The 26,990-nt window shown below is 40.6% G+C and overlaps 2 protein-coding genes across 4 annotated transcripts in view; one reads left to right on the top strand and one right to left on the bottom strand.

Moving 5' to 3' along the window:
• Positions 1 to 91: 91 nt before the first annotated feature.
• Positions 92 to 11,536, bottom strand: LOC127356560 (phosphoinositide 3-kinase regulatory subunit 5). 3 transcript variants are annotated; one of them, XM_051388391.1, is made up of 18 exons: positions 11,366 to 11,536; positions 7,863 to 7,977; positions 7,208 to 7,308; positions 7,044 to 7,112; positions 6,786 to 6,924; positions 4,888 to 4,957; positions 4,596 to 4,770; positions 4,328 to 4,499; positions 4,103 to 4,171; positions 3,149 to 4,002; positions 2,822 to 2,947; positions 2,115 to 2,246; positions 1,846 to 1,939; positions 1,667 to 1,743; positions 1,465 to 1,558; positions 1,267 to 1,349; positions 1,039 to 1,157; positions 92 to 871 (listed from the first exon to the last, which is right to left on the bottom strand). In XM_051388391.1, exons 2-18 carry the CDS (start codon positions 7,969 to 7,971, stop codon positions 724 to 726), a joined length of 2,631 nt encoding a protein of 876 aa, XP_051244351.1. In that variant the 5' UTR covers positions 7,972 to 7,977; positions 11,366 to 11,536; the 3' UTR covers positions 92 to 723. The 3 variants fall into 3 exon arrangements, with proteins under 3 accessions (XP_051244351.1, XP_051244350.1, XP_051244352.1); XM_051388390.1 differs by lacking the exon at positions 11,366 to 11,536 and having other exon boundaries at positions 7,863 to 8,290; XM_051388392.1 differs by lacking the exons at positions 7,044 to 7,112; positions 7,208 to 7,308; positions 7,863 to 7,977; positions 11,366 to 11,536 and having other exon boundaries at positions 4,596 to 4,765.
• Positions 11,537 to 20,434: 8,898 nt separating this feature from the next.
• The window catches only part of LOC127356372 (netrin-1-like), a 44,024-nt gene continuing 37,468 nt past the window's right edge, over positions 20,435 to 26,990 (top strand). The window contains exons 1-2 of the mRNA XM_051388057.1: positions 20,435 to 20,694; positions 20,869 to 21,913. Of these exons, the coding sequence (XP_051244017.1) occupies positions 20,899 to 21,913 (1,015 nt within the window). The 5' untranslated portion in view covers positions 20,435 to 20,694; positions 20,869 to 20,898. The remainder of the gene's footprint in view (positions 20,695 to 20,868; positions 21,914 to 26,990) is intronic.

The following is a 26,990-nucleotide window of genomic DNA, read 5'->3' as shown; positions in this document are numbered from 1 at the left end:
GTATGAGTGAGACAGGGCGTGAGTGACTCATAAGAGGAAGTTCATTAAAAGTAGTCGCTTCTAAACAGGGAAAACAAAAAATAAACAGAGCTGACTGAATGATGATTTTATTGCAATTGTGTAACATACAAAAACATAATTAAATGTAATTTTTGAAAAATAAAAATAAATAGCTTATTTTATTATGCATTTCTTTAAAACAAAAAGGATTTACTCTGTCATGGATCAACAGACCGTACACAATAGTAATCAAGTAATCAGTTTTATGCTTCTGACAGCGGATTATTGACTGACAAGTAACATCCCTTTAAGACCCTGTGAAATCCTCCAAACAAGAACACCAACAACAGCAATTAATAGACATTCTTGTGCATATTTCAGCAGTGCAAGTTCACTGGTAAAACTGTGTTTCTCCAAAATGTATTCAAGAGCCCACCGAGCATTGCTAAAACCATCTCATCCAGTGACTGCAGCAATCAAAGATGTGATCAGGGGAAAAAAAAACTGGAGGCTCAAAAGTAAGAACTCCTAATAACAAAGTGACACACCTTGACATCAGCTACTGGATAAACCTGAAATCTATGTGAGTCACTCTTTTTATTAGTACTGTTCTTTGCTTTCATTTTGACAATCTATTTAGTATCTTCTGCATCCCATGTTGCTTTGGTTTAAGCCTCCTTGTGTAAATCACCTCCATGGATTTGTTTAGTAGTAAACAGTATGTCAGGGATATGAGGCAGAGAAAGAGGTGATGGGAAGGCAGAGCAGAGAGCAGTAGGACGGGTGCAGAGGCTGGACTTGGCCAGGTAAGGGCTTGTAGGACCTCCAGTCTGAACTGCTTCCTGGTTTACAGCACACAGACACCTCACACCTGCACAAACAGAAGACACAGAGTCACCGTGTATGGGTCTGATAAATTCATGCACAGGTTATGACTCTAACAAGTCAAGCTGAGTGAAGGACTAGTCTGTTTGTTTGAATACTGTACTTAGTTAAAGGTTTAAGCACGTGATGGTCAGCGATGATGCTCTGTTGTACCTGGTGACACTTTGGATGAACTTCTTCTCATCCTGATCCAGACACACAGCAAACGTTGTCCCATCGTCTCCACCGTTCACCTGCACCCTGTCCACCTTCACCTCGGATATGGAGATGTGCTGCCAGAGGACACGTGCAGGGAAAAGAGGTGTAAGAAGGGGGTGTTTCACAGGGAGGGTGTGCATTAGATTATAGTGATTCATTTCAACACGTAAAAGCACTATTCACCTGGTTGTAGCCCTTTTTAGACTTGGAACACTGCCTCTTCAGGACTTCTGTCATTGTCAGCTGAAGACTTTCTATTTTTGTATCTGGACGGAATGGACAAATCTTTACTTAGAAATCACAACGCAGACACAGAAACCTACTGCTACATTTGCTGGCACATGATTAAAAGCCTGGGACCGCTGTATCACTGTCACACACCTAACTGCTCAGGTTTCCTGCAGGCTTTGTAAAGATTTATTGATGTGCAAACCATCTCCGTCTGGATCCACTGACTCCTCCCACTAACGGCCACCTGTAATCCAGACGGGGCAGATGTGAAAAAATAGCTCTGGCTGTGAACTTCAATGTATATATTGTTTGTGTTGCAGGAAGTCTGTGGGTGTCAAAGCAGGAACTTTACCTTGTTATAGGCAACACTTAGTGTTAAAGGGACAGCCTCCCGTTCTTCATCAATTCCAAACCTCTTACTGGCAGCACCTACAAAAAGACAGCAAACATCAGACAATATATGTGTGGGTGTTTGTGTTTGTCTGTATGCTATTGTGGCTGCCTGGGTGCGTTTGTCAGAGTGTTACTCACCCATGGCCTTAACAGCTCTGGTTCCAGCAGTGTGTCCGAGCTCCAGAGAGTGAATAAACACTTCCCTTCTCTTCTCTCCTCCCGCCAGGGTAAGCTGTGTGGAGGAAGAAACCATATCTATTTGTTTATTATTTCACACAGGTATTCACTGGAGTGAGAGACTGTGTGTGTGTGTGTGTGTGTGTGTGTGTGTGTGTGTGTGTGTGTGTGTGTGTGTGTGTGTGTGTGTGGGTGTGTGTGGGTGTGTGTGTGTGTGGTGCTCCTCTTACCTCAGCCTGGTAGAGCTGCACCAGAACAGGTTGGTCTGCATGTCTACAGTAATAAAGCACCAAGTCAGCCAGCAGAGGAAGTCTGTCCATGCTGCCACTGGTCTCTGACACATCGCCTTCCTTACAGGCAGTCTGGTTCACACACATATGCGATCACAATGAGATTGTTGTGTGCATACAGTTCACAATACAACCAAACCCACATGTGGTATGAGGTGTATAGAACCAGCGTTTGATCTCTGAAATGGTAAAATACCACCATTGTGTGGGAGTAGAGAGGAGGGGGGACTGAATTTTATATCTGTTTTTAAAAAATAGAAAGACCCTTATATTTTTTATATTTCCTTTTAGGGTGAGTGAACAGAGCACATGCAGTGGTTCCTAGGATATTGTGGCTTGAGCACCACAATTTTTACAATAAATCTTGAATGAGAGAAAGTTAAAAGACCCATCCGTGATCCTCCCCTACATACATAACCCTCTCTTATCAAACGCCTCTTCTTCTTCTCTAATAATTTTTATATAGTCCCTAAGAAGACAACACTTTTTGTCTGTGAGGTGAGCTGTTTACTGTCCCTACATTATTGCTGAATGTCGGAACTCATACAGTTGCTTCTTGTCGTTAATAAGAGTAAATCAGCTACTCTCTTCCCTTATTATGTAATGTATGGACCAGAGAAAGGTGATGATGCCAGTATGGAGGGTACCTGACAAAGGACGTCAGAGGACAGGCTGAGCAGACTGAGGACGTTCCTCTCGTACCAGGGATCTATCGTACCCAACATCTGGGCTATATCAGTTGTACTGTCTTCCAGTAGACTGCCATTAGACTCCTGTCAGAGTTAAAGAATTATCACTGATCTTGAAAACACTAGTAAATCATTTATTAACGAGGAATAAAGCCATTAGTTATAACTTATACACCCATTATAAAGGGTGCATCATTATAAAAAAGGGAATTCTGCTGTATCTGTGAATGTTAAGTGTAAACAGCTGAATCAGCCGACATGTGACAGAGTGTTAGATATTCTCACCACAGAGGCAGCAGCTTTGGTTATACTTCCTGTCTGCCCTTCAGTCGGTGTGTGTCCTCCTCCTGCACTTCCTGTTGTTTTCCTTCTGCTGGGAACAAAGTAAAACTGCAGTTTGCAAGTCTTGGTGAGTCTGGGACATTTACTCTCTTTCTGCTGCAGGTCATTGTATGCTCTGGCCAGCCTGCCAGCCTCCCTGTCACCTCCAAATACCACCACTTTGACCAGGGTGGGCACCTCTGCCACATCGCCTTCGTCACAGCTCAGGATCGGCCTCCTGAGGACACACATATGCTTCCGGGGGGAAAGAGGATCCAGGACAGCAGTGGATGCATGCATTGGATTAACTTTTTTGGACAGGGACCTGGAGTGTTTGAGCTGCAATGCAGGTCTATGAAAGTCTTTGGTAAAATCACTACGGTAGCCCATACTCTGGGCACGGCGGCATATGCTCGGGCTGCCGGGACTCTTAAAAAGCATGGAGAAGCGCTCCACGCCCAAGAGGGATCTGGACTTCTTTTTGGGTTTCTTTCTAAGCTTTGGTTGGCCATGTTGTCCTTCCTCTGTGTCCTCTTGTGTTGTGTCCTCACTGAAGTCACTTTCCACACCTGATGAGCCAGACGGCGTGGAGACAGCAGACCAGCTGGAAGAGAGGGAGTAGCTCGAGTCCCTCGAGGAAGAGGACGCAGTGGAAATCCGGTGGTTCTGAAACTCATGGTCCGCCTTGTTCCCCTCCAGTTCATCCTCCTCATCCACACTGGTGTCATTGCTATAATCCTCCTCTATTTCTGTTTTGAGGAAACAATCTGGAGGTGAGTCCAGGTCTGACTGGCTTCCGAGAATGTGATTCAGAATATCTAAATGAAGAAAGGGACAACAAAAAGTGAGAACAGTTAAAGAGAGATGTCTGGTAAATAATGTCGGCATTTTGAGAGCTGTTCAAACTGAACGAATTACCAAAGTTGTCGTTTTCCCAGGTGCATGTGTGACATTTCGGGAAGGGCAGCATGAAAGTCTCAACATCCTCTAATGAAAGAAGGAGACACTCAGATGAAATAAGGACTACTGTCTTGAAAAGCAAGTTCAGCATACAGGAAACAACTACTTTTCCTTATTGCACAATAAGCAAATGGCATTCTCCCTCCAGTTTATCAATGGCATTTCATGTTAATAGTTTCTTACCAGTATCCGGGCATCCATCAGCAGGAGCAGAGATAGCAAGGCTTTCTTTGAGCCTCTCCATGCCGTGTAGCAGACCTTGTCTAGCTTGGGCGAGGTCTGCTGTAGAGGCTGCTGTCTCCATGCTGTCAGTCACTGCCTCCATGAGCTGATCCAGCTCCTCGGGCCGCTTTGCCTGGAGGAAGAGTTGGGTGTTTGTTTTAGGAAGAGACTGGGAAAAAATAAAGAGGAATTGTGCATTCAAAACAAGTGGTAGACATTGATCAGTCACCTGCAAGGCAGTCTGGAGTCCCTGCAGGCCGTGTTTGGTGAGAGCAGCCTTAAAGCTGTGCAGGAGGAGGATGATGGTGACGTCTCTGTTGGAGTGCTGGGTGCTGCTCAGCTGCTCGGAGACAGACTGGATCTCTGGAGGGACGTCTTCATCTGGGCACACTAACAGCACTGTTCTGATAAAATAAACACACACACCATACACAAGGAGGACAATGATGTGAGAATATGTGTGTTAATTCAGTATTTGATAATATACTTAATAGCTAGCATTAAAGTTGGAATGGACTTACATGGTTTTAGAGGAGTGGACCTCAGGGGAAACACCATGCTCTGTCCTTACCAATCTTTGAAATGAAATACCTGAAGCAAACATAGGCAGATAGTTTAGTATATCTCAGCAGATAAACACTGCCCCCATGTGGTCACACTGATACATGACGAATAATGGTGGAGGAAGTAGTCAGTACCATAGAAAGTAAAAGCATTCAATTACTTTAGTAAAAGTACAAAAGTATTAGCATCAAAATATTCATTTAAGAATAATATACAGTATATAATATCAGTGGATCATAATTAGTGATGCATTAATGTGCAAACATCACTAATGTTGCAGCTGGTAAAGGGTTAGGCTATATTTATTTTATACATGATATACTTCTGGGTATCATCATTTATTGGTTGATTTATATTTGTTATATATAATCTGAATCTGTAAAGTAACTAGTAACTAAAGTTATCAAATAAATGTAGTGGAGTAGAAGTATTGTTATAATATATTGTTACAGTATTTTTTCTGGGGATTTTTTTACATTAGTTGAGCTACTGCACAATCTTCCCATGTACCCTCTGGCAACTGCAGAAGTACAAGTACCCCTGATGGGGAATGACTAGTGCAGATTAGCAGTGATGGGAATAACGGCGTTACTTTTTTCAGTAACGAGTAATCTAATTGATTACTCTTCCCAGCTTAATAACGCCGTTACCGTTACTGCCAAAAAATGCGGCGCGTTACTATAATTGAAGCTGTTTTTTTCATCAGACCAACTAGATCTCTAAGCCGAGAGGCAAAGACTTTTTTACTGTTCTTCCTTGGTTAGTGGGCATTGCACGAGACAAGTGCATAAATGCTGACGATTGGCTGAGGTTGAGTAAAATTTCATGGTAAGCCAATCAGAGGTAGAGTTGGGCGGGTGTTCGAAAGTACGCATAGTCGGACACACAACGAACAACACAAGCGAGTCAGTCAACGAGAGACAGCTATGGCGAGTTGTGTTGCATCTTATTACATTTGCACTAAAAAGAGTGTAAATATTGTTTGAATACATTTTTGGTACATTGCTTAAAAAGCATCATTTAATTTAGATTTATTTGTTGGCTGGATGCAGCCTCTTGAAGTGAGATTGTCAATGGCCAGAGAAAGAGATTTATTTTTATGGAGATGTATTTTTTATTTCTTATGTATTACCTATTTATATTTGGATTCCTTAGTTTTGCTATACATTGTACTTTTCGGTTAGATCGAAAGCACCTCATATTGTTACACTGTTGTACTTTTTCGAGGAAGAAAATACTTGAAGTACAGTATATCTACCAATTGTATGAAGTTTTTTTTTATTTATTTGCACTACAAAGAGTGTATATATTTGTTATTTATTTTTGGTATAGTGCTTAACAAGCATAATTTAATTTTGCCCAGTTGTGGCCTGTTGAGGGGCAATAAATATCAAAAGTTCCAAAACGTCTATTGTGTTATTTGTATCGATCCACTATATAAACATAATATCTACATACACGGCATTTGATTGGAGGCTAGTCTCCCTTTGTCCCACAGCAACATTAAAATAGTTTAGATTTGTGTACATTGTTTCTGTTAATAATGTATTGTATTAAGTGTCCATTTCATTATAATATTCAGATTTATCATAAATAATTGAACATGCACATGTATTTTAAGTTCCGTTAAAGAGGGGTGGAGGTGGGGTCACATTTGAGCATTTAAAAATTTACTTGAAAGTAACGCAATAGTTACTTTCTGAAGTAACTAGTTACTTTTATAATTTGTAACTGAGTAACTAATTTAGTTACTTTTTGGAAGAAGCAACCAGAAACTGTAACTAATTACTTTTTAAAAGTAACTTGCCCAACACTTAGGCAGATTAGATGCAGTACATAAGAGCTTCAGTGCTACCTGGTGCTCTGAGCTCCTGTTGGATGAGTTTCAGCAGACGTTTACTGGCAGAGCTGCAAGGCTCAGGCCAGGCCAGGAAACTATGGAACAACATGTAGGCCTCCTGCAGCACGCTGCAGTCTGAAGCCACATGAGGAGCCTGCAAGAAGAAACAATTAACCAGGTAAAATTAGAAATAGAATAATATAAATATCTTAATGTGCAATGAATACCCATCAGCCCACTTTCCTCTACTGATTATAAATGAAACCCGCTCACTTTTAGAAGGGTGGAAGAGAACAGGAGAGTGAGGGGAACCACCAGTTCATACCGACACTGCTCTAGCACCTGTAAAAGACAGAAAAACTGAATTGAAACACACTACCATTCATGATATTACGCTGAACTGACTGGATAATGGTGTTGGTGGTTCAGCTCCTGACCTCTTTTGTTTTCCTCAGTATTTTCTGTAGAAGGATGAGGAAGTTGTGGGCATCTCTTTTGACAAGTTCCTCCAAACACCAGCGGTTTATGCACAGCCCAGCTAGTCAGACAAACAGAAATACACAACTTGAATTTATTTCTCCTTTTAGGTTTCATTCTGACGACAGGCAGTATTGACACATTACAATACACATTAACAACTAATATTCAGAAATGCGCTGAATGAAAGCAAAATGATTATGCTGTCCCCCGCTGCCAAAGTTCTGAATGAAGTATTTCAACATGATCTTGCATTAGCCAACATTATACTCCCTCATGCTGTCTCTATTTCTCATTCTCTGTGTCAACACTTTCAATTCCCATTTGTCTCTCTAAGATAGACAGTATGTTCGCAATAGGTTAGCTGGGTGTTGGTTATCACAATTTAACAAGATAAAAATCTTCTTTCTGCCTCCATTATTCAGTTAATTCCGCAGCAGTGTGTCAGGAAATGTACAAACTGTTTCTAACAACACTAGTTTTAACACACATCTGCAGCCTACTTTTTTTCAGATGTAAATTTCTGAACTGAGGACCCAGGTTGTGTTATCTGTATCATATTTTAGCCTTGTTTCTGCATTGTGTTAACGTTAAAGCTATGGGATAGGGTCTTACCGTTCCAGAGTTGTTTGTCAGGAGTATCGAGACCGAGGTCACAGAGGCAACGCTCAAGGACATGCTGGATACGATCCTCTGTGCAAGAGCTCTGCTCCATCTTCTGCATGCTCTTCTGCAGAGGCATCCCAACGTCCACAGAAAAACACAGAAGATAAACAACCAGGAAGTCCCAAAATAACAACAAGAATTACACCTATTATTGTGTTCCGGTAAAACAACATATTATGTCTCTTCAGTAGTCCAAACTTCCTGTTATTGCTCTTGCCAACACGTTAACATCATTATTGTCCCCCTCCAGAAACAATCAAACGCAATCCAGCGTAAAAGCTGCTCCCTCGCACTAAATGCAAACACAAATGTCCACGGCAAAGACGTCAAGGAAGAAAATACACTCTGCCACTTCCTACCAAAACCAGTGAGTCACTGACTGTGCGAGTGGACCGGAGATGAGCTGGTCGAAAACAGCAGCCACAACTTCTACTTTTTCATTCTTAATATCAGCTGCTGACACCAGATTTCATATGACTCACAAGATGCATGGAAATGAATCTTTCCAAAGGACAACTTCCTATTCGATCCTTATGAGTTTTGTTAACAAGTAAAGACAAGAATTTAAGGGGTTTATAGCAAAGATGAAAGAATCATTCAACTATGTTAAAGCAACGAAACCCCATCAAGTAGGGGAGACTGGGGCAAGTTGAGCCACCCCTTGTTGCTAGGAAATGGTAAAAAACATTGATCATGTTACCAAATAATTAGGAGGAAGGCATCATTTCATGGAGTCTGTGAATGTAAGATCCACATGGGTAAAGTGGTTACTTCTAAAAAAACATTTTTCACTCTTGAAAGTGAATTTTGTCCATCATGAGTTTTCATGAGAATTGTGTTTAGACCAAAGAAGAACATTTTAAATTTGTTTTATACATCAATTGTGGTATCTATGAGCTACAACATGAGGTCATAAACCTAGCATAAAAGTGCACCATTTTAGCTGTGGGGACTAATAAAGTCAAAATCTTAGCTCTGCGGTAAGTTGACCCATTTGGCCAGGGGTAAGTTGAGCCGGTGGCTACAGCCAAAATATACTTAATAAGTGTATCCAAAAACATATTCTGTGTATATTCCAGAAACACAGCTGTTAATGTTCTCTTCCTAAGCGCACTTTAAGGCCTTCTCATGTTAAAATGTTTTTTTACAAAACAGCTGTTTAGCAGTAATATGCAATAATAATAAAAAAAAGTTATTGTACCTGTTGAATTGTGTATAATAAATAAAAATACACATGAATGTGAAGAAGTGAGTGTTATTTAGGGAGGGAGAAGGTGAGGGAGGGGTGGGGTGGAGGTAGGGAGGAGGGTGGGGGGGGCGAGTAGGGATACGGCTCAATTTACCCCATACACAGGGTAAGTTGAGCCACGAGACCACTTTCTTTGGACATGCTATATTATCGAAACAGTTATGTTTACACTCATTCTGTTTTCATCCTGAAATATATGCAGATATATTAGTTAGCGACAAAACTATGATTGCCTTGATGTAGTGATCCTAAATATGAAAAATGGCTCATCTTACCACAGTCTCCCTACAACAGTTATGAACAAAACACAGAATTTCTGGAATTTGCTGAAAGACCACACACCTGTGGTTAGAGTCCAAACACACAAACAACTAAAACCACACTGAGCAAACAATGAAACAGACCATTTTTTGGAAACAACAACATTTCATTAGAGATAGGAAAAGTAGGCAGGTTTTTTTCTAGGCAGGGTCTGTAGCAGTGCCTGCTATGATTAATTAAAAAAAAAAATCAAATTAGACTTCCACATCCTTCTTAATGAGAAAAAATATTTTCCCTGGTAAGTATATTTGGCCTCCAGGAAGTGCATACGGAAGCAGTAATTGTGCCCAGCTGTGGCAGATGTGTCACTGTGACCAGTGTTGAATAATGGATGCAGTGACACAACTGGAGAACTGGGGTCACCTGCGCCCATCAAAACAGGAAAGGCCTTCCGGAAAGCAAACGAATCCTTCAGTTGCTTTCTTAAGTCCAGACAAAGGCAGAAACTGCTTCTTTACCAGCTGAAGTGTACGGTCAGTGAAGAGTATGTATGTGAGTAGGGCAGTGGTTTCCAGTATCTTTCTGTCTGCTGTACCACCACAACCTTGTCTGATGAACTCAAGTAGCCTACTCTTTCACAACACCACCAGTCAGGTTCCAAATATGTTCATTTAAATGTTTCTTAAACTGGATGTTATTTTACACTATCAACTACATACAAGTAGATATTATTACAGTACTTTTTCATACAACTGTCAGAGATAGTATTTTTCTTTTTTTAACTAGTGGAAGAAACAAACAATTCAACCATTAATCCATGAAGTTTAGTTAACTATTTATTTGTCCATTACTTTTAGCTGATTCACATATTATACATCAGCTGGACCTAACCCATTCATTACTTTTAGCTAACTATTTTAACCATTGTTCCAATACTTTTCAGCTTTTTAACTTAACTTTTTTCCTTTTCTAATTCTCTGCTCACTTGCAAGCCAGTTTTCATGTGGTCTCATTTGCAGAATGTGGGTTTTCCGGCTTTCTCAATACGTGGAGCTATCTCCAAATTAGAAGCTAATTTCTATCTTTTTCCAGACTTGTTGATGTGCCGTGCACACCACAATTCTTCCATAGAGGCTAGCCCTCTAGCATGACAGTCAGCCAAGATTGATGTATGAGTCTAAGAGTAAAATAAGTTGAAACTCCTGAACTGCAAAGCACAAAATGACTACCACGGACATACAACATGTTGAACCACGAAGACAAGCAAATCTTACGTGCAGCAGGGCAACACAGGCAAATGCTTAATCCATCTTCTGCAAGCAAGCCTGTCAATTGTCTACTGAGGAAGCAGGTGTTATTCCATTGTATTATGTTAGGCTACATAATCCAGCCCTGCCATGCAAAAGTGACTGTTACTGACACAGTGCAAAATTAGTGCTCGGGCTTCTTTAAACATTAAGAGGATTTAAACACAGGTGTTGCTTTAATTGCATATGTCAAAGTGAAAAGACAAACAAGCACATTAAGAGGTGTCCCCTAGACTATAAAGAGACCTTGATTATACTTATTACACTATCTTTCAATAAAGCTAAATTTGTACTGCTGAGGCTCCTTTCAGCACCTCATTAATCTATTTAATACTAAACATAAGTATGCTGTGTAACTCTGAATACACTGATATGAGCTTTTAAAAGAAGAGGAACAGGAAATCTGCAGAGGTTGAATAATACTTTGCAGTTAGATCTGATGGAAGTTGTGTAACAGAGCCTTGTTCCTACTAAAGAGAGAATATATGAAATTAAAAAATATATGAAATGGCACTCTGGCCAACTTGACACGGGCAGGGGACATACAGCTACATGGAACATAGTGTAAAGATTGCGAAACATAAAAAGAGATAAAAAATGAAGAAGTAAACAGCAGTGAGAAATATAAGTCTTACCGATATCTGCAGTTATCAGTGTCCTAGATCATCCCAGATCAACCGCAGATGAGGCACGCCAGCGGAGGGAAACAATACAGAGACCACATCTTCCTGTGTTGGTGCTTTTCAAAAACAGACCCTCTGACTAAAGTCAAGAGAGTGTTCGCTGCAAAACAGGAACTGAATGAGTGTTCATGTTGAGCTGGTTTACATAAGACTTCACCAGTGCTATAGGAGGAGTTTGATGGTGCTGACTATCTATGTTTAACAAATGTTGTGTCTTTGGAGATAAGTTGCCCAAGTATAAAAAAAAACTAAACTGTCAGTCCTACACAGCCAGAAAATCATCAGAAACAAATACTGTTTTACTTGTATATGCTTAAATGAGGAATGTGATTAAATTAAGTTTTATTATATGTTTACTATGATGGATTGCCATGAAATGTATCACTTTAATGTTGCAGCTGCTAAAGGTGGAGCTCATTTTAATTACTTGATATATTGCTTGGTAGCTTGTGAATTTACCCCCTGAGGATCAATAAAAGGTCATCTTAATCTATAATAATACATCATAATTTATTAGTTCATTATTTTCCTAATCTGTTCTGATTCTGCAAAGTGATGACAAGTAACAAAAGTCAAATAAATGTAGAATGTAAATAAATGAGTAAAAGGTGTAATATTTCCCTCTGAGTTGTAGTGGTGTAGAAGTAGAAAAGGGAAAGTACCTTAAAATTGTACAATACTTGGGTACTAAATATATACAAAGTGAATTTGATACATTTCACCTTCGTTTTGGTTTGAATAACTGAATAAATATGTTCATATATGAAAAGTCATCCGGTTCAGATAAAATATATGTTATATTTTATACAGAAGAAATATTCAACTAATTTAGTAAAAGTACCATGTCAATAATGTAAAAATACTCTGTTATAAATACTGTGTTTTCAAAATCTTGCTCAAGTACAGAAGTATTCAGCAAAATGTACCTTGTATCAAAGTAAAAGGACCTGTTTTGTCTCTGTGACTGATGTATTATTGTAACATTATTATCAGGCAACAATGCTAAAAGGTCTAAAGATGAAATGTGTCTTTGTAGCTGCAAACAACTGAGATCTGAAATGTGACAAGGAGCCCCAGCTATATGTGCTAGAACAGTGTTAATACGTTTTGGCACTGATAAAACAATTTCGCATTGAAAACAAGTCTTGAACTAAATAATAATTATAATAAAAAATATATATTGTTTTACTTTTTGTATTTTGTTTTGTGTTTTTGAATGTCAACTTCAGATTTGTTTATGTCTGTCCCTGACAGTGACAGTTTGACAGTTTTTTTTTAAGCTGTCAGTTTTTTTGTCAGCATCCCTGGTTTTCAGTTTCACCTTTATGTCACCATTTCGGTTTGGAGAGGAGGGGTTTGAGGGGAGGGGCAAGAAAGCCTGATTTACATATCTGCATACTGATGCGAAAACCTCACTCCTCCTCTGAAGGTCTGAGCTCTGATCACACACTCACTGTAGTGTAGCCAGCAGAGGGTGCAGAGGGTGCTGCTGCCTGACTGAACATGCATGCAAGTTTGTTTTGGGCGTCTTGATTCCAGCAAAAATAAAAAGTTAGCTCAATCTGTCTGCTGCAGCAGAGAGGGGCCCTGAGCCCCGCCAAGGCAGGAGCCAGCACCAAGGGGGGCACTGTAGCCTGTTTGTATTGTCGCTGATTCCACCCCCTTAGTACCCCCTTAAGAGGGCCCTGCACACCCACTGAGTGTGGGCAGAGATTCATATGCCTGTTGCCTTGTTTCAACCAATAGCCCAATAGCTGCTGTTCCCTTTTCTTGGTTTAAATGTAATACTATGATGGCGAACATGTTCTGCTTGATATTTTAATAACTACTCATAATAACTGTAACATAATATTTTTATTATGATTTAATTTTAGTCAAATATATTAATTGTCCACAGTAAAGATGTTGTTGTGTGGAGGGGAGGGCCACTGTTGCTGTACAGTGTCAGGACAGGGCTCAAGCTGCTGCGTCACTGGGTGGCACCTGTCTGTGGCACCTGCCGGTGTTTGAACCAGTGCAGAAGGCGAGGCCAGCGACGTGGACGCTGTTATTGGAGCTTCAAGCAAGGAGGCAGGGCTGAACTCATCCACCTGTGGCAAACGACACATGTCACACACAGGCACGGTCACTACAGCCTGTGTGTGAGGAGCCTCCATTACACCTGTCTGTGTGCAAGGAGCCTCCATCACTCCTGTCTGTGTGTGAGGAGCCTCCATTACACCTGTCTGTGTGCGAGGAGCCTCCATTACACCTGTCTGTGTGTGAGGAGCCTCCATCACACCTGTCTGTGTGTCCTCTTTAGGTCTAGATGAAAACACTGCAACACAAACAGTGGCAAAACAATAATATTAAATTAAATTACATTTAATTCAGATTTCTTTTGTAAAAATATATAATTCAGGCTTCAGTTGTTGTTCACTTTGTGGGGAAGCTGTTTTGTAACATTTATATTAAATCATACAGTTGACCTTCTGTAATGACCATGAATTTCAACTTAAAAGGCCAAGTGAGCTGGTTCCTCCTCTACAGTCTCTAATGTACATGTTCATGTTTAACTACTTCAACTAAATCAATGCAATTTACCAGTCTGTGACTTAACCTAGTCAAAGTGTCAAGGTGTTGAGCCACCAGAAGAGTCTCTGGAACACTGCTGGAGAGATGAACACCATTCTTCCAAAACCAAATTTCCTCTTTTTCATTTTGATGCTGGTTGGTGGACAGCACTTTTCAAAATCTCTCTCTTTAATTGGGCTTGTTAAAATAGCCACCTTTACTAACATGATCACTCAGAATAACTTTCTATTGATTAGTAGCAACTATTCCCTCTAAGAGGACACGTGGACCCAAACCATACCAGGAAAATGCTTCTGACCTACATGGAAGCATTTGCAGTTATTATATTTTCCCACTCATTTATTCAGGTTTTTCCTTTAATTTGTCACCCATCTGTAGGCCCCAGCGTTGTCACACATCATCTAGTTTTCATGCTGTGATTCACAGAGATATTGTCTTACCATTAGCCGTGGTGGGAGCCTTTCTCTTCAGCCTGAACTTCTTTTTGCCCTACAAAACAACAAACACATTACACTTTCCCTCTGATTTGCGGTGATGTGTCTACTGCTGTAATTGTGTATGATCTGTGTGAAAGCAGGATGTACTTACGTAGTTATCACTGCCGCACCATTTGGGGTGTCTCTGGGCATGGAGCAGCCTTTCTTTTTCGGCCTGCTCGTAATATTTGGCCTGGTCCTCCTTGGTCAGTGACTTCCACTGTAGACAGACGACAACATAGAGTCAGTAAGCGCACTGACACAAAGCTACAGGACGGATATTGCACATGCACAAACACGGATAAAAACATATTAACAGACACATAAATATGCACATAGATAGGAATTTATTGAGTGTATTTCTGCTATAAAAATAAAAGCACAAATCACTGTGAAGATTTAGAGTTTAGGGGACTTCAATCAAGTTTGTAACAAATATGTCTCAAACATACAGAAAACACTTACCCTCCGGCCCAGGACTGTATTTACGGCTGCACTCCCTCTGCTGCAGATTTCAGCCTCAACATTTGGCCTCTGCTCCTTCATAAAGAGCATGAAAGCATTTGGTGGCTTCTTAACATACGGCCTGTCGTCCTCCTGCGGGGTTGGACGCTTTCTCCTTCTCCTGGACAGAAACAGAGTAAGAGCTTGTGTTACCATTGTGTAGAACTGTGAGGAAGGAAGTCCTTTCAAATGAATAAGATAAGCAGAATAATTCTAATAAAAAGATATGTGCGGAGTTGTACATTAAAAGCCATTAAAAGATTGATTATATGACAAATAACAGACACTTGAAATCAAAAAACAGCTGCTAGAGAGTAAATATGAGATGATTATGATTGGAAATGGTCTGGCTTATTTCTGTAGACCACTACCATAGATCATGAGCCAGTAACATGAAAGAGAGAGTACACTTTGACCAAAACTGTCCAGAGCAAACTTACTTTGGTTTGAAGGTGTTGGGTGGAGGAGCAGCAGAGACAGGAGGAACAAAACCCTGAGCTGGAAGCTCGTACAACAGGTCTCCATTCCTACACAGATAAAGAGAGACAGAAACACACATTAGATCGTGGAAAGAGTGAGTGACGATGCAAACTGTAACTCAATAGCTATGTTAACCCGTCTGTTTTGTTACTTACAGCATTCCAACACATCGCAGGTTCTGGTCGAGGCCTCCAGGAAGCCTCATCGCTGGTGCATCGTTATACTGGAGACACAAACACACACAGAAGGGTTGATTAGACAAGCTGCAATGGTGCCTGTCCACCAGGTGTCAGTACAGTCTCCCTTTAAATTGGACTATGAGCTGCTGTGACATGTGTGGATTAAAACACATCTGGAGCATCTACCACACACAGGTATATAGCCTTAATATGAATGAATATTTCTGCTGAGAGTCACAGAGGACTCATGTGAAGGTACAAAAAGCCAAACAAGGGCCAATGTAATGTATTAATGAGTCTCAACTTAAATCTCAGCTCCAACTCTGACTAATAAAAAATGACCTTTCTGCTGAAATAACATGCATCTGTGAACTGTTGGTTTTAGATTTCAGCTCATTAAAGTCTGAATATTTTTGGATGACAGACTAAGATTTTGCTTAGAGAAATGTTGCTGTTTTACTGATCTAATTAACCTCCCATTCAGTTTAACTTTAAGCTGTACTTGAGTTCAGCCTGACACCTGAAACTCATACTGCAACTGAGCTTCAGGAGTACACAGCTTCTATTTAAATTGTTATAAAATGTGTAATTTTTCTAATGGAGTTTTGAACTGGAACGGCAGGATTAAGTCAAAACATGTGTGTTTGTTCTGTACAAAGCTGTGACTGTTCCAGCCTTGACATCATTCTCCTACAGCAGTGGTTCTCCACCTGGGGTCTAGAGACCCCCAGGCATCCTTGAGGTGTTCCAAGGGGTCCAATGTATATCAATCTGGGGGTCTTTGACACCAAAAAGTTTAAGAACCACTCTCGTACAGCAGTGCTACTAAACCTGCCGTCTGCTACAACCAAACAGTGACGACGTGCAGAGTGTGTGTGGTCAACCAGGGTCTCACTGTGTGTGGAGGAGCAGCAGGGTGACCGACGACTGCTGTTGCTACCCGGACGTCAATTACCGGCCACCGGTTAGGCAAGTACTGTGGAGTAAGAGGCGAAAGGTTAACCCACCCATAATACAGACCAATGTACAGTTTCATAAGCCCAAACTCCCAGAGTATTCAAATCTTCAGCAAATATTATTGTTGCTAACACACATTAAAGCAATAACTGGAGACTTATGACATAAAAGTGCATTCTACTTTGGTTTCTTATCCAGTAAAGTGTCAAACCAGAACAAAGTTACAGCTGCAGTTGATTAAGCCTTTAATGAACTGTTCCCTGTGTTTGGTTCAATGTGATATGAGTCAAAACTCTCTTCACAGGAAAAAGATATTTTGGACTGTAATGAGTAGGGGCTGCAACTAATGTTAAAGATTTTCCTCATTGACTAAACTGCAGATTATTCTCTTGATCAAGCATTTGGTCTGTAAGAAGTCAGAAGATTAAAGAAAAAAATTTCCAAAACCCAAAGATAATCGTAGTAGTTCTAAGCTAGACCCAATCAATATTTGGCATTTTTGCTAGATAGAAATCACTATAATAACAGAGTCAACCTATTATCTAAACAGTTGCCAATTATTTTTCTGTCTGACGGCTAATCGATTAAATGTCTGAGCTCTAGTAATCACCAATGGATGTTTTCCCCTTCATTATATTTTCAGGACAGCCACATAACAGCTTCACTTCACCGAGCTCTCTTCAGCTGTTGTACAATATATTATTTGACAGATGAAGGGAAGTGATCTTGCATTAATATGAGTATATTTTCTTTCTCTTATTTGGCATAAAGAATCCACCATTGACATGTTTCTGTATCAATAGGTACTGATCTACTTCTAATGCTACCTATCCCTGACCTTTACTTAGTATCTTACCTGTCCCTGGCTATAAACACCTGCCTGACTGTATAGGTGAGCTGGCTGCATGGTGTTTTCTTGAAACACTGGTCCACACGGATACATGGTGGGAGTGGACATCAGTAGACTTTGGTGCTCAAACACATGAAGAGCTGCTCTCATGGGGATACAGCCACTATATCCTCCACCTAGACGGTTAACTGACTGAGGGTGGGTGTTGAGTTCCAGCCCAGCAGGTACGGGAGGAGGAGGTGGAGGGTTGGGCGTGTCGGCCAATACTTCTTGTAAGGCTGCCTGGAGAGTGGAAACCACATCTTTCCACTCCATCTCTTTTACAAAATGGTCAATCTCTGCACTAACATCCATTTCGGCAGCAGAGATGTGTTTGTTGTCTCTGAACTTGTCCAGAAGATAGATTGTCTGATTGTCTTTGGTGGTTATTGGACTCCTGTCACACACATTGATAGGAAGTCAAATATCATAATATACTCGTGTTGTATGTTTTAGTTCTGACATATATGTGACAGCTATGGTTTGAGAATATGGATTCTAAATGGATTTAACTACTCAACAATAATGTATATAACACATATTGGAGTATTATTGACAGGAGCATTGAAAAGAGCCACTCTGCATGATGGGTACTTTTACATTTCTGTGCTTTTATCTCAGTAAGATTTGAAAGTAGCTAGGAGATTTACTTGTATTATGAAATATTTTGCATTAGTATTTTTATTTAAGTAAAATATAAAAATGAATATCAGTGGTATACACTGCTACTTTATTCCACCACATTTCAAAGGCATACATTTATATTAGATACTTTTTTCTAGTCCACTATATATATTTATATTTATTTTAAATACTTTACAGATCAAGATTTTACGTACAAAACCTATGATCACCTTATAAAATGTAATGCCTTGTTATAGATTTAACTATCCCAACAACTGATGCATATAACACCAGTATACTGTATAAAAGTATCTTCTTCGACCAGCTCCAACATTAAAATACTGTTTGCAAGTTCATGCACCAGGATTAATAATCTTATAATATATAATAATAGCCTATAACTCTGAGGGGAGCCCCTATGAGTACTTATACTTTCTTTACTTTAAGTGCAATACTTCCTTACTTTTAGTTAAGTTAAATGTTGAATTTACTTGAAGTATATTTACATTATTAGAGGTATTAATGCGTTTATTGAGAAGGGTGGGAATAATCCTTCCATCAGTGCACCATGGGACATGAGTGTCACTGTATTAAAATGTCACACATACTGCTGTATGAACAACTAACAACAAGCTTTAGAGGAAATATTTAGCTGTGTGTGTCAGCTGAGAGCCAACATTATCCAAGCCTCACCTCTGAGGGAAATATCTGTACTGTACTAACTGAATCTAAGTATGACAGAAGCCTAACAGCTAGCAGCTTAATTACTTACCTTACAGCGTTTGCGTTTACTGTCGGTTCAGTTCGCTAGCCTGTCTTTGAACTCTTTTGTATGTTGGTTTTGTCGCTCTGAATATATGTTATATATGTTATATATGTGTGTAGTTCACAAGGTGAACCCTGCTGCTGGCATTATTTCTGCTTCTAGAATCTCTGCTTGTGTCGCACCTTCTAGAACGTCCGTTAGAATATTCCATTCTCTGACTTCATTCGTCAATCAGCCATAACCAGTTCATACAGTGCACTGCTAACCATTACAACCATTATCAGTGTGACCATGGAACAATCATTGTTTCAGTAGCAATAATAAACTTCATTATATACGACACTTTATACATAAGATGCAGCTCAATATGCTGTACATGAAAAAAAAAAAAAAAAGATCATTAAAAAAGAAAATGTTTAAAACAATGAAACAGATTAACAAATGACTTAAAGTGCAATAAAACGGAGCAAAAACACAAGATATTTCAGTAAGGTTTAATGGTAAACTGTGATGGAATTGTAATTGACAGAGGCTAACTAATTGTCTGCAGCCTGTATGGCACTGCGTTATATTAGGGAGCACCCTAAGGACACTTTATGTTTTATCTATCATAGGGCCATCCAAGCATTTTTGCATTTAACATCGCCTCCTCTGGTGCCCCCTGTAGTCAAAAAAATCTGACAAATATATCCAGAATTAAGGCGTGAACCACCATCAACAGACCAACATAAGAAACAACTTGCAATGAGCATCATTAATATTATTTCACCTCACCATGAAACATGCCACTGTATAAGATTTTTGTAATGAGGAATATTCAGAAGTCAGATCCAAAGTCAGATCATGTCACATTTATCTTCGACGTTCCCATCTTATTTCACCACTTCAAAAACGGGAAAATCAGTAAATCTGTAAATGCAAAGTGCTCAAACCTTCCACTGCCACTGAGATGTTAGCTGTGTGCAGCTTGGAACTATTTATAGCCACACAGTTGTTTTAATTAAAACTCAACTGTGATGTCTTTTGAATGAAAGTTCCCAAGACGGTTTGCGACCAGGTTTATATTTTATCCTGGGATATAATAAGAATAAATTATATCAAATTGTGTTATCTGAGCCCAAATTATTTGGAAGGAGTGACACTGACCTTATTAGTTTTAAAAATATTTCTCCAGTTTATAGTTAATTTTGTTCAGATGTACAGTTTGTATTTCAGTAAATGGTGCAACAAATTCACTATGCACTTTCAAAATAAGTGTGTATTACTGCAATTGCTGCAAGTTGAAAAAAGAAAATAATTATTAAAAGGAAAGGTAAGGTAATTACGCTATAAACACACGTGTTACCCTTATTATATCTTCAAATCACAAGATTTCATTGCATCATATTTCTCTCCAATAGCCGCGTAATTGTGACTAAAGAAGAGTATTTCTAACATGTAGTACACACAATCTGCCGGGAGAGGTCGCCGCTCCCTCTCCCTCCGCACAGACACTCAAAAGGCTCCGACTCCTCTCCTCTGAGTGAGTGGACCCCCTTTTTTTCTATTATAACAGAGAGGGAATGGGACAGACAGAGATAGAGGTGGGCAGAGGTGTAACTGAGTGGACAGACAGAGGCAGAGGGAGACTCGGAGCCAGCTGGGCTTTTGCCATATCTTATTTTTATTTAGGGATTGTTTCACAGAGGGGGGGGAAGGCTGAGGTACTACAGCAGCAGTTTTCCGTGCGTAAACGGGATAGGTTGTTCTCCAAATTCTTAGGAGTTGTGCTACACTTTCAGACTGAGCAGTTTATTTGGAGGTAGTGTCCTGGGTGGAGTTTTCTTTGCCTCGTAAGAATATTTTATTCACATTTAGTCTGTTACATGCTTCGCTTGTGCGTCCAAGTTTTCCATCTATCAATCTGAGCATCATTTATTCCAACTGTTTTTATGCTTGTCTTGGTTCTGTCTTTACTTCACTCTAGTGTCATTAACTCTGATGATTTTGTCTCCATCACATTTCAGCGCAAGAGTCCCTGCGGCGCACGGATTACAATGCAAAGGATTTTGGAGGTTTGGGTCACCTTGGTGACAGTTTCTGCGCTAACCAAGGGGGTCTTTGGAGGATACGGGCTGAGCATGTTTGCTGCACAGTCCTCCCCTCCGGACCCGTGCTACGACGAGAACGGGAACCCTCGGAGATGCATCCCCGACTTCGTTAACTCCGCGTTTGGTAAGGACGTGCGCGTATCCAGCACCTGCGGCAACCCCACCGCCAGGTACTGCGTGGTGACCGAGAAGGGAGAGGAGAGGACGAGGGACTGTCACACGTGCGACGCCGGGGACCCCAAGAAGTCTCACCCTCCTGCGTATTTAACAGACCTCAACAACCCTCACAACCTCACCTGCTGGCAGTCTGAAAACTACGTGCAGTATCCGCAGAACGTCACGCTCACCTTGTCGCTCGGGAAAAAGTTTGAGGTCACCTATGTGAGCCTGCAGTTCTGCTCACCCAGACCTGAGTCGATGGCAATCTACAAGTCCATGGACTACGGCAAGTCGTGGGTGCCGTTTCAGTATTATTCCACCCAGTGCAAGAAAATGTACAACAGGCAGAATAAGGCAGCAATCACCAAGCAGAACGAGCAAGAGGCCATCTGCACGGACTCCCACACGGACATGCACCCTCTGACAGGTGGACTCATCGCCTTCAGCACCCTGGACGGCAGACCGTCGGCGCACGACTTCGACAACTCTCCGGTGCTGCAGGACTGGGTGACTGCCACCGACATCAAGGTGATCTTCAGTCGGCTTCACACTTTCGGGGACGAGAACGAGGACGACTCGGAGCTGGCCCGCGACTCCTACTTTTACGCCGTGTCGGACCTGCAGGTCGGGGGACGGTGCAAGTGCAACGGGCACGCTTCAAAATGCGTCAAGGACAGAGAGGGGAATCTGGTTTGTGAGTGCAAACACAACACGGCGGGACCAGAGTGCGACAGGTGCAAACCTTTCCACTATGACCGACCCTGGCAGCGCGCCACGGCCAGAGAAGCCAACGAGTGTGTCGGTAAGTCATCCTCTCTTTTGTCCTTCTTGGTGGAATTAGCTATTTGACCTTTTTTAACTTAATTATATTATTCGATTCCTGTAAAAGCTGCTGTAATAAGTCAGTATAATCACTATGTCCTGCCGTTACGCACAAAATGACGCACCAGCCTGACGTTTATTCGTTCATGTCAATTTTGTATTTACTTTATCTTCTTACTGGGAGAAATACAGAAACAACTCTAGTCTGAAAAGATTTGTTGTAAATAAATGTTTATGCTATGGGCACAGCAGGTGGGGATCTGACCTTAAATTAGATCATAATTAATTTGGTTGTGATTTAAAAAATCTATTGTTGAGGCAAAGAGAGAGAAGAAGGCCTCAAGCTGAAACCCCACGACCTAAACTGTAAAAGAACTTGCGTGATGATTAAAACCAAGAGACTGATTCATTAGTGAAACATTTAAACTTAATTAAACAAATTATATTACTTGTTCGAAAATCAAACTGTCTCCTTGGTGGTGTTATTATAACGTTTTGTATGTCAACAAAAATAAACTACTGCTGACACAAGCACAGAAGAAGGTGACATATATTTACATAAAATCTATTCTCTAAATGTAAATACATTAAGTAAGATTTAGGCTTAAATAAACTGGAAATAGCTTAAATAAATTGTTGCATTCAGTAATATTATTTTGTAAGAGAAACTGATTATATTTATAAAAAAAATGCCATTTTAAAGAAACCTAAATGCACAATTTAGCTGTCATAATAAACATTTTTCAAACCGAGTATTCTCCTGTATGCCAAGATAAAAGAGAATAATTTAAGTGTTGTTTCCCAAGTTTAAGAAGCTATATATTTAGCTCAATAAGAAATGCATGCACTTTGTTGACCACTGATTTTTTATCAACACTCAGAAGAAAAGAAATAGCAGGAAGTCATTTCAGCAAACAAAGTGCGCTGGTCCGAAAGCGTAATGGCGTTCTGACCCGTGTTTCCGACTGTAGTAGCGGTTTTATAGGAAGGAAACATTGCAGCTGTACAGATAGACTGCAGGGGCGTGTTGTGTTTCCTTAAGCAGGTGCTATTACAGATCGGATGGGCGATTACGGCGGTTTTATTGACATTTTTGGCACGTAGAGTATAAACTCCCACCTTAGAGCCAGTAAACTATTCAGAGAGGAGGACAAAGCGCGAGGTAATTTGAAGCCAGATCTGACTTTTTTTATTCTAGCAGCACCGAGCGAGTGTATTTGATGCTTATTTTCAGTAGGGGGGGGCTTATATCAACAGCTCAAGCCCCCCCTGAGCCACAGCGAAACAAACCTGGAAAAGTAACAAGTTCCGACGGTGCCATGGTTTGCTCAACCAAACGGAACAAGTGAACAAGTTGTTCTCCTTGGCCTCCGCCTTTTGCCTCTGCAAAGCCAGCATCTCGGTGTATTTTACTAAAACAAAAGGTTGTCACTTGTGACATCCATCTCGCTGTCAGTGTCTCCCCCCGCCACCCTCCCCCTCCCCTTTCACCATCCCGCTTTTTGTGTGTGAGCGGTGTCATCAGATAGAACCGCAGAAAAGCCAGACTGAGCATGTCTTCCAAAGAGGAAATAATAAGGGGGGCCTGACACCTAAGCATAAAAGAAGAAGACCCAGGGGAGGGTTGTTTTAATTGAGCGGTGGGTCCATATGGTCTGGCAGTGGGGATGCACAGTGGTTGGTGCTAATGATCTGCCTGGATTCCTGCTGTAGGACATTCAGATACTGAGGAGAGGTGTGCTTATGGAAGAGTAGTTTCATTCGCTGGTGGCAGGCATCAAGGAAGTAAGACAATTTCCCATGACTTTGCATGCGGGGTTGCCATGATTTTGTCAAGAGGCATTTGTGTTGGCAGCAGCAGCTTTCACATTCCTCGCTGGAGTTGATTGACTTACAAATTTGTCCATAAAATCACGGCTGGGGCTGTAGGGGTGGCCAGCAGTGCCCAGGGGTAGCATGGGCCATCATGAGTCAGAAGGTGATAAGTAGTTGGCTTGTTAGTATCATGGCCAAATGGAGCCCCTGGACTAGAACCTCTGTATGAAGTGACTGTGAACATTTCTTGTTGGAAAGTCAGTAGAATGACTACATACCCAGTGATGCTTAACAGCCACAAAGAGACGCAAAATAAGAGGCAAAACACAACATAAAACGACTAAGAAAAGACACGAAAATGACCACAAAGAGACATAAAACAACCACAAAGACACGCAAAATGACCACAAAGAGGTGCACAATGACTACAAAGACATGCAAACTGACTACAATGAGATGCAAAACAACCACAAAGTGACACAAAACAACCACAAAGTGACACAAAACAACCACAGAGACACAAAACGACTACAGACACAAAGTAGATGGGGAGTGGCTTTACAATGTCTATGTCCAGGTGGCTGCTATAGGCTATTTGGAGCAGCAGTTATTTCCTATTAGTTGTTCATTTGGCATTTATTTATTAATGTAATATAACTATTAATAATGTGAAGTCTATTTTTTGCCAACCACCAGGGCTTTAAATGTGAGTGTTAACATATTTTTTGTTAATTTTATTAACGTATTCCCCCTTTCAAATATTTCTGAACCCACTGCGCCATACAACTTGCAAATGAAAAGCTCTACACTTGTTTAATACATTAATGCATGACAATGTTTGACCACGACCCATAATCATTTATGTAAAGGCTTGAATAAAGTTGAGAAACACACACACACACACGCACATATGGTGACATGTCAGGCTCTCCTGTCCCAGGCAGCTGCTTCATATTCTCTCCATGTTCAGCGTAGCACTGACCCCTGACAGTCAGGCCCCCGCTCCTCTCCGGCCTGACTGATGGGCTGTGAAGGGAACTGTGGGAAACTCCTGCTTGCCAAGTGGGTTTTGAGGCAAGTTGAAAATGGTAGCCTTAGTCACTCATATGTGTAATTTTGCACATTTGTTCAATTTCAACTTTGTTTTTGCTGTCACTCTGCCATGCGATGTTCTGTTTTACAATGGCTGAGAGTCAGCTGGAGGTTCAATCAGTCTGGCTGCCTTACACTTTTGATGTGCTTTTAGAGGAAACTCTCACCTTTACATGTCTGCTCTTACCATTGGCAGGTGTTTATCTGGCTTTAGATGCGTTTGATATGACAGAAAATTTAAAAGAGAGCAAGGCATCCCGTCTGTGAATCTTTGATCACACTACTGTCTCTCTTAGTAGAGAGCATATTGTTTTGTGCTCTTCTCAAAGTATTTTATCATTTATTAAACCTACACACAAATCTTTGTGAGGAAGAGACAACGTGTTTGCCACCCACAAGGTAGCTGAATTAGGATATGATTGTATCAATTGCCTACTGGCTCTGCTCCCAGTCTGCACAGCACATACTGGTACTCTCTCCAACAGCTCTAAAAATAGAGAGCAGAATATAGATGCATGCTGACAATTTTTTTAAAGAACCAGCAGGTTTGATGATAAATGTGGTGGAAGATATTCGGAGCACAAATGTGAGGGGGCATTTGAATGTTAAAATCAATACTATAGCAAGCTTAAAGTCGAGTCTAGACCAGTGGTTACCAAGGTTTTTGGTGTTCAGGTGCTTACAGCCAACTCAGTATGTTTATATATATATATGTTTAAATTGATTTTAAATTTCTATTTGTTTCACCAATCTTACCCCTGGTTATGAATCACTGGTCTACACCACTGGTTCCCAACTTGGGGGTCGGGACCTCCACTAGTGGTCGCCAAAGCTTCACAGGGGTTCGCAAGGCCTTCTTAATTTTAATAAATTTTAATAAAAAATAAAACTTTAAAAAATATATACAGTAGGCATATATCTCAGCATTTCATTGATTTTGGTCAAGACTAAATTACTTTGTAAATTAAATTGTTATTTTGAAGTTTAGATTATTATTTATTTAAGATAGAAATATCACAGGATAAGAGCACAGTTTAAACACCATATTCACAGCGCCTTCGCTCTTTGCCTCGTCCTGCATTAGAAAAGAACAATGATCAAGTGTCAGGGAGAAAAAAAACACTGAATTTCTCAAACCTATGAAATATATATGTTTGTTTAAAAAAACATTTTATCAATTTTAATTTCAATTTTATAAAAAGTTCCTAACAATATCAGGAAAACTAATCTCTGATCCATATTCACAGGAAATCTGCTCAAAATTAATTTTCATCGCTCACTTTATACAAGTAACAACACTTGAGTTCACTATTTGGGTTAATCGCACAATTTATCCGTTGCTCTGAACTGTTACTGTTATGCATTCAATATAATATGAAATATCTATAAAATATGTCTCTTATAAAATATGTCAGGGGTCGTCACTGTACTTAACAAAAGAAAAGGGTTCTCTTTAAGAAAAATGGTTGGGAACCACTGATCTAGACACCTCAAATCAGTCAAGACAAGAGTTCTTTGAGAAAACAGCTTAATTTTTTTCTTTGAACTACAACCACTTGCATGACAGCAGCTGAGAGAAAGAGGGGAAACACTGGTACAAGCAGGAGGAAACCAGACCATTATTGTACAAGGACACCACATTTAACACGGTCTGTTTTACAGAAACACACCACATCTAAGATTATCTTTGCAGTTTAGTTTACAATTGACGATTTGAAGCACAAGATGTAGGGATGCAGGCTGACAGCATCTCCGTGCTGGACCAGTCGTTGTCCATGTGGCTGCCCAGGACCATTGACACAGTTTTCTGCTGACGGTGAATGTGCTGCCTGCCTCCCCTGGGTTGCCAGGTTGGGCCAGGCCAGGCCTGCCCACCATCTGGGTCTCATTTCAGCTCCACGGCAGCGATTCATGTGACAGGAGAGAAGAATTAAAAGCATGATGTCATGGATATTCTTGTAATAGAAGTTGCTCTGTCTCTCTCATCTCCTCCTGTAGTTCCATTTTTCTCTCGCTGTCGTTCTCTGGCCCATCAACTGTGTGCCAGCGCCAGGGGACAGTCAGCCATTTCCATTTAATTTGTAAGCTGAGACATATTTGAGGGTTTTGATTTCTCACATGAATCTAGTCAACAATGGCCAGAGGACATG

The sequence above is a fragment of the Dicentrarchus labrax genome, unplaced genomic scaffold, assembly GCF_905237075.1.
Source record: "Dicentrarchus labrax unplaced genomic scaffold, dlabrax2021, whole genome shotgun sequence".
Classification (NCBI taxonomy): Eukaryota; Metazoa; Chordata; class Actinopteri; family Moronidae; genus Dicentrarchus; species Dicentrarchus labrax.
The sequence above is the reverse complement of the archived record's forward strand: the minus strand, read 5'-3'. Positions and strand labels throughout refer to the sequence as shown.

Bases quoted from the DNA above. Each gene is read 5' to 3' on its own strand.
- LOC127356560 (XM_051388390.1), bottom strand. From the start codon at position 7,989: ATGCCTCTGCAGAAGAGCATGCAGAAGATGGAGCAGAGCTCTTGCACA. The intron at 1,559-1,666 runs GTAAAGTTCCTG...TCTGGATTACAG, and splicing joins TAAGTGTTGCCTATAACAAG to GTGGCCGTTAGTGGGAGGAG. The intron at 872-1,038 runs GTACAACAGAGC...CTGTTTGTGCAG, and splicing joins TTCATCCAAAGTGTCACCAG to GTGTGAGGTGTCTGTGTGCT.